General features: G+C 40.0%; 1 protein-coding gene across 5 annotated transcripts in view; it reads left to right on the forward strand.

The window, feature by feature from the left end:
- CABIN1 (calcineurin binding protein 1) overlaps positions 1–13,537 on the forward strand; it is a 115,764-nt gene that overhangs the window by 80,665 nt on the left and 21,562 nt on the right. For all 5 annotated transcript variants that reach the window (XM_080628580.1, XM_080628579.1, XM_080628582.1 and 2 more), the window contains 2 exons: positions 13–654; positions 1,108–1,182. In XM_080628580.1, coding sequence (XP_080484706.1) covers positions 13–654; positions 1,108–1,182 — 717 coding nt within the window. The remainder of the gene's footprint in view (positions 1–12; positions 655–1,107; positions 1,183–13,537) is intronic.

The raw sequence follows: 13,537 nt of genomic DNA on the forward strand, positions 1-13,537 counted from the left end.
TCTTTTATTAAGGTTTCAGAAGATCAGAGTTCCAAGTCTTCTAACCTTGCTTCAGGAAGGATGACAACAGACGTCTCTAATAAAACTAGTGCTGAAGAGGGGAAAGAGGTTCTTCCCAAAAAGCCAGTTTTATCGGATGGAGTAGTACATAGTACTGAAAATGGAGTAAAGGAGGTGACCCAGGGACAAATTCCCAATGCCATGGACATATTGGAACAAGAAGATAAGAATGACAAGGAAATTAAAGAGCTCCCAGGCCCTGGGTCAGTTGAGCCTATGGATCTTGATGGATATTCCAAGGACCCTGAAAAAATTGATTCTTCATGTAAACGCAGTGAGCCAGAACGTCTTCAGTCTGGCAGGAACTCCAAGGAGAGAGCTCCAGAGAGCCGGGCTCCAGAACTTTCTTTGGAAGAGCTAAGTATCAGCTCAAAACATCAGCAGCAGGCAGCTAAAGGAATAGTTCAAGCAGTACCTACAGAAGAACCTGTGCAGAGATCAAGCAGGAAGAGGAAATTACTTGAGGATGTGGAGTCTGGAAAAACACTTCTGCTCGATGCATATAGAGTGTGGCAGCAAGGTCAGAAAGTTATGGCCTATGACCTGGGTAAAATCGAGAAGATCATGTCTGAAACGTACATGCTGATTAAACAGGTATTTTATCATTAATTGTAATTTCTCTGTGTGACCTCAAACATGATTGTAGAATAGCAGTAATTGCCAAACCAGGCGGTATAAAATTTGCCCTATATCTGTTAAAAAGTTAGGGAGAGAAATATCCCCCAAAGAACCATTCTCTTGACAAGAGCACTACTGGGGAGGGGTGGGGAGTAGGACCCTCCATGTTTTGGAACTAAATTTAAATATAAATAATTTCAGAGCTACAATTCAAATTATATGGGGTTTGTTCATGCTAAATGTTAGTTTGAATTGAGGTACTTGTGTATCCTTGAATATATGTTCCTGAATAACTTAAGATCACTGTTCTGCCATAGAAATGCCGCTTCTCCCCTTTACTCCCATACTCTACGTCCCCATTTCATGTGAATTTAATTAAATTTATAGATGAGCTATGTATGACTTAATTAGTTGTGATTCTGTGTTCAGGTGGATGAAGAAGCAGCACTTGAACAGGCAGTCAAGTTTTGCCAGGTGCATATGGGAGCATCAGCACAGAAACAGGTAAGCTCTGTGAAGTCCCTGTCTGCTTATAATGAGCTTTTATTACTTAGTCTGTACAATGAAGTCTGTCGCTGAGTGTTTGCAGCAATTGGAAATACCTGCTTTCTTTGTATTGTTGTCATCTAAGACAAGTTGGGCCACATCAATGCAGGGAGCTCGTCCCTATTTACATCAGGCTTGAAGGACAGTTTGCGTGCCCAAAAGCTTTTGGGAAAACCCCAAACAATCTTCAAATTGAAATATTTATGACACACTACAATCGTCTTAATGACCACATCATTCCTTGGCATTTCATAGATAGTAATTACTTCTTTCTGATCCCTAAGGGCTAACAACCTCATAAGCTTTTCCCTTGCTAACATTGCACTCTGATCTGGAGATCCCAAATATCTTTTCTCTCAACTTGAATGGTTGAAAATCTGATTTTAACTCTCTTATATTGCTCATGGGTTTTTTAGTTTGTAGTTTCTGGGTTTATCCAGCAAACAATTAAATAGCTGTAAGGGGTTGGCTATTTATCAGTCCTTAATGTGAAATGAAAGCAAAGAAGAAAACTGGGTGAATGACATGTTTAGTGGTCATTCATTTTGGCAGCAAACCATTGGTTGAAAGCCCCAAAGTATTTTGGACTCTTTGATTTTTGCCATCAGCACAACAAGGAAGCAGTTTTTGACTGGAAGATAAAATATGTTTTGAAGAAAATTAATGTTCCTAGTTAATAGTCTGTGTTTTAATACTGTGTGGGTCTTTGTGCATGTTTTATGCTATGAAAACAGAGCCTGTGTTATTGATTGCTAGCTCTTAAAAAGTAATTAAAATAGTATTTGTCTAAAAGTACTTGAAAAAAATCTGTTGGAGTGCAATTTATAAACCTGTTGTCTTTGAGTGTTTCACCAGTGCTTGTCTGCATCATGCTTAAGTTTGTGAAACAGGAAGTGTCTCTAAGTTTTCTGCACAAGAAAGGTAGACAACTATATGAATACATTGAATCATGTTTAGTACTTATTTAAAGTAGAGCTCTTTCAGGAAAGTCTTGAACAAACTTGTTTTATGAACTGCAGAAATTTGGTCTGGTTTTCTGCAGGTTCTCTCTTCTGTCCCTCATGTATTTCTTCTATTCTTTATCTTCCTGTTATCTCCTGTAACTTCATCTACCTGTCATGTGCCTTACTTAGCAGAGGTGTACAAGGAGAAGTACACTCTGACTAGGCTAGAGATACCCACACAATGCATTCCAGCTTCCAGTTACCAGCAAAAAGTGTTATGGTTGCAGGGGGGGTAGAATTGCTGGATTTTCAGTCACCTTGCCTAGGCAGGGACTTCCATAAAAATGGAAGGATGGACAGTAAAAGCTTTTCAGAATTTCTCATCATCCTCCAAATTTGGATGAGGCTTTTCTCCTGTAAAATACACCTGTCTCTGCTTTGCAAAAGCGTAAGCTTTTTAGGAGGTACATCTCTGATGGTAGCAAGTTAAATGCTGTCTTAATGTGAAAAGGGTTTGAATACCTGTCTTGCCTGTTTTTCAAAATGTGTTTCTGAAACCTCCAGATAATTCTTCTGGTTTCTGAAGCAAATCTGGTTTCTCTCTCCAGAACACTGCCTCTGTTCTTTATTTCTTTTCAGTCTAACTTCAAATAATGCACGTTGCCTGGTCCTCCCTTCAGTGTGTTAATGTACATGACAAACGCTTTTCAGAGCTAAAGCGCAGCTGTTAGAGATGCTGGTTAATAGACAGAAAAACTTCCAAGGTGAACCTTCTGTATTATATAGAGTCAAGAGGGCTTCCTTTCAAGTTTTTCTGCTTAGTGCAGCTGAAGAAAATTGAGGCTGTAAGTCAGCCCCTGTAACAGGGTTTAGTGCTGTCTACTCTGCAACTTCAGGAAAAACAGGTTTTTCTGTGTCTTTTGTGAAAGGTTCCAGATGTTATTATTGTTTCCATTTAAGGTATGTGCCTTCCAGTGGAGCTTGAACCTTGTGTTTTCATGCTCTTGAATCTATGGGTACTTGTTCTCATATCATTTTGGTGGATATTGTTTTACTGGTGATTATTGCCTTGTCCGGGAGGGCAGAGGAGAATCACAGAATAAACCAGATTGAAAAGACTTTTTTAAGATCATCAAGTCCAACTATTAACCTCAGGACTGCCAAGGCCACCACTAAACCGTGTTACTAAGAGCCTCATTTACACGGTTTTTGAACACTTCAAGGGATGGTGACTCCACCAATGTCCTAATTACCCTCAGGGCAGGCTCTGTTATACAGCATTTATCCTAGACAACTTCACCTTCACACTATATTTCTTCTTGAAATGGTGTTAATATTCATTGTCAGGAGGCATGCCAACCTAGGTTTTTCCCTGTGCTGTGTGGAAGGTGTGAGAGTCTGGAGTGTCCATGAAGGCCTCCAGTTACTGAGATAAAAGTTACCAAACAGTATGTTTGGTTACAAAGTGCATCTCCTAGCAGAGCAAGAGGAAAGGATGTAAGAGTAAAGAGAGTGTTTCTTCATTGGGTTTTCATGGAAGTAACTTTCTCCAAGTTGTGCCCCTCAGGAAGTCAGTAACATTTTTCCATTGAACTATAGAAATGAACAGAAATGTCAAAAAAAAGGCAGGTATTCTACTAGAATCATGGTCTGGTATTTCAGATTTTAATTTTTTTTTTTTTTTTAATAAATCTTGGCATGTTAAGGTTGGCTTTTTTGGTTTTTTGGGGGTTTTTTTGGTTGTTTTTTTTTAGTTGGGAAAAAAATAGGTGTTATCACACTGTGATTTATGACTTCAAAGTCAAAGGAATTAGCTAATAAGCTTCTTTTTAAAGTAATGTTGCTGTTTGTTTTTTGGATGCAGTCACCTTTTTAAACCCCACTCAACAAACTCACGTATCAGCCAAGTTCCTTGCTGGGCTTTCTTGAAGGTTTGGGGTATGCAATTGCTGTGGCAGCTTTTCCAGCAAGGTCAACAGTTACTCAGGCATGTGGCAAAGCATGGGAATGGTGAACTTTTCTAAGTCACTTCCCCAGGTATTTAATTGACTTTGTAGAAGAAGATGCTGGAGTCTCACTGGCTCAATACATGTCAACATTGCATCAGTCATGAGGACTACAGAGGATTTCTAAAATCAAGTGGAAGGGTCACAGTATTGCCAAGCTATTAAAAAGATTAGATCTCATCACAAAAGCATAATAACCCACTTTGTCAGATTCTGTTTACTGACTGCTGCATTGTTGCCTCCTTATGCCTGAAGAGGCATATAAAAAATTCAATAGTTGTTAAATATTTAGGTTAAAAACTCTGACTGGCCTGGAAGGAAGTGGAAAAGCCATAATTCAAATGATTCCTCATTCTAGTAGCAAGTGAAAACTTTCATAAAGAAACCATATACTTCCTGGAACTGTAAAATAGAACAGCCAGCAGAAAAAGACATTTATCAAGGTAGATTTTGTGTTCACTTGGGGTATTTTGGACTGTCAGTTTCTTGGGATAAGTGACTTAAGAACCACAGGCCCTGTAAACCTACTCAAACTATCCAATAACAAAGCACTTCTCTGGGCTGCCACAGCTCTATACATGACATCATTTGTTTACAGAAAGCAAATACTTGCCAATTTTAAATAAAACAGGACTCAGTCTGTGGAAAACAGACAGATGTCTACAAGAGTGGCTATTCCTGTGTCTCCACACTAATTCATAGTGTTATAGTAGCAGTAGGGCAGCTTCACAAAGCCTACAAGATCCTGCTAGAAATGGACTAAAAGGAAACTGCAGTATGTAATAATCTCATTAGCTGGGAGTGCTTCCTAAAAGGGAATGCTTGCAAGCTTCAAAGTGCATCACATTAAGAGGTATGTTTTATTTCAAGTGATTTAACAGGAAATCTCGTCACTTCCAGTGCAGTCAAATAGTAGCTCATCTACAGTATCCACTTTCAAGGTTAGTTTGTGTGCAGGTTTTTCACCATTCTCATGTTTTGCCACATGCCTGAGTAACTGTTGACCTTGCTGGAAAAGCTGCCATAGCAATTGCATACCCTGAACCTTCAAGAAAGCCCAGCAAGGAACTTGGCTGATACATGTGAGTTTGTTGAGTGGGGTTTAAAAAGGCGACTGCGTACTCAGAGTTAAGAGGACGAGGGCAGTATTGTCTGATCAGTTTTCAGTGATGCAGAAGATTGCCCAGTGAACACTTTGAAAATAAATACTGTTTGATTTGTTACAGCAGTATAATCATCAGCTCTTCAGAGAGTTTTGTTGTGCTGCTTCTTGCAGATATAACTGCTCTTGTTGAAGTCACTGAATTGGTCTGAGGATTTAACAAAATATCTTCTCAAATATTCACATTCTCTAGTATAGCCTATTGACCCTTCAGCCTATTGCACTGTTTTTAAAAGCAAGAGACTGAAGTTCCAGAGACTACTTAAATTTAGTTCAGACTTTCGCAGCTTCCAAAGAAGGCTGTATGACCACCAGTAATGAGTGAGGTTGTGACTTCAAAGGCAATTGCTTATGCTGGGATTTCAAGTCATGAAATGAGTAGTCCTGCAGCTGGAAAAGGTGAGAGAACAGTAGCCCATCTCATCTGATGGGCTTTTTGAAACTGAGGGAGGAAACTAAGTAGTTCAGGTTGAACTTATGAGTTGTGATGGTGTTGGAGTTTTCGGAATTGTTTTGTCATTGTTCAAAGTAATACCTCTAGAAGACATGACAGTGAGTCATAGCATAAGAACATAGCATAGTTAAATCAGCATTTTAAAGTGAGAACTGCTGCTGGAAGTAAGCCTGCTTCCTTGGAGCTGCTCTTCCTCTGCCATGGTATGCATTCCCCTATGCTGGCCCAGGTATTTGAATGGCTGTGCAGTACACCAGACTGGAGAATAGGTGTGGCTGAAAGTCATTCTTCCTCTTTCTGTTCTTTTCTGTCGTAGGTGTGAGCCACATTTTTGATACATACATATTTAATAGGCTGCGACTGCTATCCAGTAGTGGTCACTATGTTAACAGTAGTTAAGTACTGAAGTTATACTAGAGATTATTCACTTTGTGGTCAAGCAGCATTTTGAAGGATGTTTGTTCTTCTCTTTGATTTTTCTCACTGTGAGAATGTTATCAAAAAGACCTGCAGAGATCCTGAAAGCAGTCAGCTATTGCTCTGAGTTATAAGATATATTTTTAGTCTTGCCAGCTATGATTTTCATGCGAAATTAATGGCCCCTGGAAATGGAATACCAAGAGCTTGTTGAGGGAGAATGAAAGATTAAGAGGCAGACTAGTTTGACCTTGATGTGGCATTATACTTAAATCTGTGGTCCTAAGGACTAAGGAGGGGGTGTGCTGGCAGAAAGCAGTTGTGAGGCTGCTAGATAATTGGAGAATTTCTAATACGCCTTTTCTCTGGCTGCCTAAAATTGGTCACATTGAAGTCTTCATTTTATACATAATGATGATGTCTGTGCTACTGTTAAGGACGTGTCACCATGAGAAAGTTACTGCAGCACAAGCTAGGATGAAGCTTCATAGTGCACAGAACATTCTATTAATGCATGTGGAGATACTTCAGTCTGAAGCACATCTGTCTTTCTTTTCTTGATTTGCAATTCAAAAAGATATTTTTATTACTGTGGACTTAATTTTGTGTGCATTAATACTAAGATTACAGCTTTCACCAGTATTGAAACTGTTGTGACAGGTAGCTTAAAGAGGACAGGTAAAACTTTGTGGTTGTGTTAGGATATATTGTGGATTGCCAATCCTGAGAACTGAATAGAACAAATAGCTTAAAACATTGCAGACATCAACATTGTACACAGGGCTGGACTTAACATCTCTAAAAATACAAAATTGTTCAAGGGCAAAGTTCCAGAATGCCATCAAGTCTATAGTCCTGTGTGGTGACCCTTGAGAATATGGGACTGTATGTAGAAAGCCCTCGTAATGGGTAGTGTTGTAGCAGCTGAAATTCCTATTGGCTCCTCAAAGTATAGTATATCATCTAAATGTCATGAGAAGGGTCTATTTCAACATTGCCGAGTTATTTAAGACTCACTGCTGCATTAGCCAAAAAAACCCTTGCTCTGGGACCACTTCCATCCCTGAAGAGTGAGAGAGAAATTTTCAACCACCCTCTCCTGATCCAGCTGCCAACCTCAAGCTCTCCCTGCTCCGTTCGGACTGATCATATCCTCCCTTTCACCCTTGGCTTGAACTCACCTCTTCCAAAGTATCACCTCCTTGATCACCTTTTCCCACTGGCTGGTGCCGAATTCTGAGTGCTTTCCTCATTTCCCTTTCTAAATCTGCAGTCAAAACTCTTCAGCAGCTTTCAGTGTTGGATTTAACTAAACATGATGTTTCATAAAGAAGCTGCCACCAGAATCAACACAAGTACATTTTGTTATAAACGCAAAGGCACAACCAGGCTATGCAGATCAGCTGTGCCTTTCAGGCTCCTGGTGGGATCTTTGAGTTTATGAAGCTTGCTGCTTCTATAATATAAAAAATGTATTTGTTGAGGAAAGGCAGTGCTTTAGTGCTGCTGTTTTATTGCCCTTCTCTTGTTTCAAAACAGGTAACTGAGGTCTTGGTTTCTCCTTTCATCGGTATTTAATTGTTCCCAGCTTTGGTGATGTCTTCAAGTCTAAAATGTCTTGAAACCTTAAACCAGAATGAAGAAATTTAAGGAATGATGCCATAGATGATGGGTTTGCTGTTTGGGGTCTGCAGCTGGAACCACACACAACCTCAGAAGTGCTCAGATTGATTCTGGAGCATCAGTCTAGTGATGTTACAATCTCTGTGTTGGACCTTACAGGGATTGTGACATTTTATTTGGAACAGGAAAAATTGTCTCTGTGAGTGAAGCTAGAGGGCACTTCAGTGAGCGTTTCCCCTTCTGCTGTGGAATGCAGTCAGCAGTGCAGTGACATGCTCTTCAAGTAGAAAACTTGAGTGACTTGTTTGAACTGCCTTGAATGTCTAGAGCAGTTTTGTCTCTAATTCCCACTTAAATAAACCAACCCAACCAAACCGCAAAAAACAAACCACCAAGCTGTTCTCTTCAAGAAACTGCTAAAAGCTTTTTGCAAAGGCACTTTCCTGGGGATGGGAGGAGTTAAGTAAAATATTAAATTATTAGAAAATAATCAGCTCTATTTCTACCCCATGTGTTTTTTCCCCTCCTTTTTGTTCCACCCACATGCTGCTAATTTTCATCTTCCTGCACATCAAGACGTCAGAGGCTGCTTTACAGAAAAAGTTGTTTTTCCTGAGTTGTCTGTATGCTTTATTAATGCAGCAAAGATGACAAGAAAGGAGGGGAAGGAGGAGGTGGAGGTAGGGGGGGACAAAAGGATGAGTTCTTTCATGGTCTCCTACCATAGGGTGACCATTTTGTTCACTGTTGCATTTGCCAGTTGCCATGGCATCCCCCTCTCACTCTATCCTGGAGGTGTATTCTTGATATAATTAACAGCTCTCCTCCTTCTGTCTCCTGCAGAAAGCAATCATTAAGTGAACATGAAGGGAAGAAAAGTCACTTTTTATCTTTTACTTTGTCTGACAGTGGTTTTCATCCTGCTGCCTTATCTCTTTTGGTCCAATAATGATGTTTTTGTGTATGAAGCATTGCTGGAATACAGCTGCTTGCATAGAGCAGGACGTTATGCCCCTGCATGCATTTGTGTAAATGGAGGATTTTGTTAGGTCAAAGTGCAGTTCAGTTAGATGTATCTAAACCTTAATTATTTTCTATATATAAAACTGTAATCTTAGGAAATAAAATTGTAATCTTGGGAAAAACAAGGTTTTTCGGAATCAGGATCCATGGATATTGCTGCTAGTTCTAATGTACCTTGAAGAAAACTTCCAAATGAGATTTCTTTCAAATATTGCTGCAGAGAGATTGGGGAAAATATAAGAATAGTTTTAGTTTAATTAAAACGCTATATTGAACAGAAGTTGAGGGGCCAGTATTGTGGCAAGTAGCCAGTGTGTTGTTCAGCCACTTTGTGTGACAGCTTCAGGGCTTTGTGGTGATGCGCTGGTATTCTTTTCAAAGGCACATCTTTTTGTTAGGTGGATTCTGACATCAGTCCCACAGAATGCCAAACTGAGACACAGGAATAAATTGACAAAACCAAGAATAAGTTACGTTAACAGGTGTACTGCTAGCGTCTTTCATCAGGGAACTTGTGTTGGGGAGACCATCACTATCCCTTTCTGTGGAACATCTGGTTGTTACTTTTTCCCACAGCCCCAGAGCAGTGAGCTGTTCTAGGAGCCGTATCAGAAGGTTCCTGTAGGATTTGTTTGTTGTGTTTTGCAAGCAACAATCAGTATGGTAATGTCATGGTTTAACCTTAGCCAGCAGCTAAGCCCCACACAGCCGCTCACTCACTTCCCCTGGTGGGTTGGGGGAGAGAATCAGAAAGCTAAAAGTGAGAAAATTCGTGGGTTGAGATAAAGACAGTTTAATAGGTAAAGTGAAAGCCGTGTGTGCAAGCAAAGCAAACTAAGGAATTAGTTCACCACTTCCCATGGACAGGCAGGTGTTCAGACATCTCCAGGAAAGCAGGACTCTGTCACACGTAACAGTGACTTGGGGAGAAAAATGGCATCACTCCCAATGTCCCCCCCTCCTTACTACTTCATCCGCCAGCTTCCATTGGAAGGGTTTGTCCATAGCCTCTGAGAAGCTGAATGAACTCTTTGAGGAGTATACAGAAATAGTAAATGTTTTAACAAATAAGGAGTCTGATCTTGTCACCTGCATGAGTCAGATATAGTCACAGTTCAAACAAACATGCATGAGAGTTATTCATTTAAATTTTAGCTTTATACAGACTTCATAATGAAGAACATTTTTGCTAAGTTTTTTAAAGAAGAGCAAATAGGAAAACAGGTATTTATGGAACTAATGGACTGTTTTACTCGTCTTCTGTGACATGTCCTTTGGTTATGAATAATCCTTATATGTTAGTTCCATCCACTTTGGTAGTATGGTAGTCAAGACAGAAGTAGCACTGCATAATCTTCAGTACCTCATCTTGTTTTAAAGCATGCAGAAGGAAGTCCAATCCTGACTAGATGAACCTGTAATTACAATGAAAGATAAGGAGGCAGATAAGAGTTTTCATCTTATTTCAGTTACATGCACTTGTTCTGTAAGTGGCATCCTCATCAGTGTAAGAAAAGATTCCTTTCCTCTTGGTGACTAAAGCCACTTTGTAATAAAGCCACCATCTTTTAAACGTAGTGGTGGTAACAGACACTTAACACAGTGCAATGAATTAAAGAGGGGGAAGGAGAATTGCTGTACTTTTGACTTAGTGCCACAACAAAATAGAAACTTAAAAAAAAAAACCCTCTCCTAATGAGAAACCACATAAAACGCTGGTAAAGGATTATTGTCACTGCTGCTCAGTTCCCTACTGTATCTTTGAGGAAAATAATCTTTATTATTCCTTGCTGCTGGTACAGCAGTAGAAATAGATGAACATAAAGTGCTTCTGGCAAAGCCAAGACTTCCTGTAATGAGTTTTTTCTGGGATTATTTCTCACATGCAGTGTTATAAAGCCTTGTGTTTTCCTGGGGGCAGGATGATGAAATGTGGCCCCATAAGTCTTGAGTTAGTGACTTTGCCCTGAACTGGAATTCTTGCCCCTACACTAAAACCAAAATCTCTGAAAGAAAACAGCATATGTCTTACTGTGGTGTTCATCTTAATTTTCTGCTTACAGCTTTTGGGTGCTCTTCAGTTTCTGGGTCCAATAAAACATACGAAGCAGGTTTAAATCCCTTTTTTTATGGCTGTATGAGCTACAGGATACATAGTAGCAAAGGGTGGGGGTTTTTTTATGCTTTGACTCTTATTTTAAAAACAGGCATTTCTCCTCTTTTTTCTTCCACCCCCTTGTTTGAGAAGAGAAAGTCATTGAGAGGGATTTGGGTTGGGGTTGGCTTTTTTTCTCCTTTCAAGGTCTCTGTTTCATTGGGCTAAAAGAACCTGTCTCTTTACAGAAGTGTTAGACAACCCTTCACCCGATCACAGGTAGAAGGTTCCCTTTAAAGCCATAAATGAGGAAATCTTTGGTTGCCGTTCTTTGGTGTAAAGCTGCACTTTTTGACTATGCATTAGAATTTTTAGTCATGATTTTACTGAGACAGAACCATCATGTTAGTTTCAGCTTCATTCTTTTGTGCGCATAAAGTGTTACTCTCTTCAGAAAGCAGGTTGGTTCTCTGCAAAAAAAAAAGCCAGAAATAATTTGCCCAAACCACAACTTCACCTGGAGGAACCAGTTCAAAATAAAACCTAATTTTTCTTGTCCCTGGCACAGCATCTTCACTTTGAGAAACATTAAATAGAAGTTTGGTTTCGTTTGTGTATACCAGTAAGGGGTAACTTTAGTCTCAACCTTTTCTCTCTATGTGCTTGATCACATACAACTTGCAAGATGGCCTTCTTTATTTCAGTGCTTGTCCATTGCCTCCATTGCCTGGCTAAACACGTGTTGGCCAACCACTGGGGTTCTACCTGGCAGCCAGTTCCCAGTGGCATTCCTCAAGCTTATACTGGGGTGTCATTCTCTCTGATGCTTTGGATGATGGGATGGAGTGAATCCTCATTGAGTTTATGTGACACCAGCTTGGAGGGCATGGTCAGTACGCTGGAGAGCACCTGCCATTCGAAGGAACTTGCGCAGACTGGAAGAACTTGCCGAAGGTTCAACATTGAGAAATTCAAAATCCTGCACCTGGGGCAGAGTGATCCCTCTGCAACATAGCTGGCTGGGGAACAGCTCTGCCAAAAAAGATTTGGAGCTGTGGACAAAAAAGTTGAACACAGGTCAGCGACATGCCTTTATGGCAGTGAAGTCATAGAGAGCTGGGTTTCTTCATCCTGGAGAACAGGAGACTAATGGAGGGTGTGGGTATGGAATTGTCATCTTCAGCAGGGAGGAAGGAACCAGATGAGAAGCGCAATTTAAAGTTGCAGCAAAAGAAATTTGGATGAGATGATAGGAAAAAAATGTTCACTGTGAAGGTGGTAAAGCACTACAACAGGGGCCCAGGGAGGTTGTGGAATCTCCATCTGTCGTGGTTTGCTGCAGCTGAACCCAGGACACCATCCTTGGTGACATTTGGAACTGGGCTGGACGCAAGCCCTCAGTAAGCTGATCTGACTGAAATCAGCTCTGCTTTGAGCAGAAATTGGACTACAAACATGCAGAGGTCCCTTCCAGCAGGAGGAGTGTTGCTGTACTCCTCCTCTCTCTAATTGTTTTTCTTCTGAGTACCATTCAAATATTTGCTGAGTTGCTTTCCAAGTGTCTTTTTCTGTCTCTGGAAATAGCTGTGCATTTTTATAGAAATACAGTTTGAGATGCAGTTATATTTTTAACAAGTATGTACCTAACTAGTAGTACCTTCATGTGTTTCTGATGAAAAAAACCCAAACCTGGATATAATACAAGCACGGAAATGTCAGGTTCTACATAATACATTATGTAAGTTAATGAAGTGCTTGGGTGTGAAGGGTTTTCCCTCTAAATCACAGCTGAAGATATTTCCTCTAGTGATCTCACTTCTGGCTTAAGGCTTTCTTCTGCGCTTTCCCTCAAGTTTGTCTGATCCCATTTGTGAGTCTTGAGACCTTTGGTTTTGGAACTGATGGTTTAAACATCAGAAACCTGCTTTCAGAGGCAGAATAGACATTTTTTTGCTCTAACGTGGTAATAGTTGTGAATACAGCTGCTATGTTTTATTTTTTGTGTGCACATAGCATCTGGCAGGTTTTAATCAAATGCTTTTTGCAGATTGATTAATCAAGTTCAGGAACTTCAAAAATACATTCCACCAATTATTTAAAAAAAGCTGTACTTGCGTGTTTTCCACCCTTGAATTTTAAACGTGTTTTCTCCAGCTGCGATTTACTCCGTTCTCTCAGTGAAATTCTGCTGACTCCTCTGGCATTGTAAAAAATCTTTGGTCATCTAGGCCATTAGGGCCCAATTTAATTTTACACTTGACAGCAGAACTCGTATTTCCTGTTTCAAACACCCATACTCTAGCACCATGGTTAAAACGAGTTTTTTTTCACAGTAGAAGTATGAGATGGAAGTTAAATAGCTGAAGATTCCATTCAACTGTATCTTTTACAGTCCAGTAAGTCTTCATTGAATGAAGACCATAAAGAGCATTAAATAAATGTGTTCTCTGGCCTCACAGGCAAGAAGATTTGATTGCTGACAAAAAATACAGAGAAGATACTCGATTTATGGGTACTTTTGTTCCCTTCTTCGGTGAATTTATGTCACCCTTCTACCTTCTGTCTGTATAATCAATGATACTGCATTAA

This window comes from Psittacula echo, assembly GCF_963264785.1.
Source record: "Psittacula echo genome assembly, chromosome: 13".
Classification (NCBI taxonomy): domain Eukaryota; kingdom Metazoa; phylum Chordata; class Aves; order Psittaciformes; family Psittacidae; genus Psittacula; species Psittacula echo.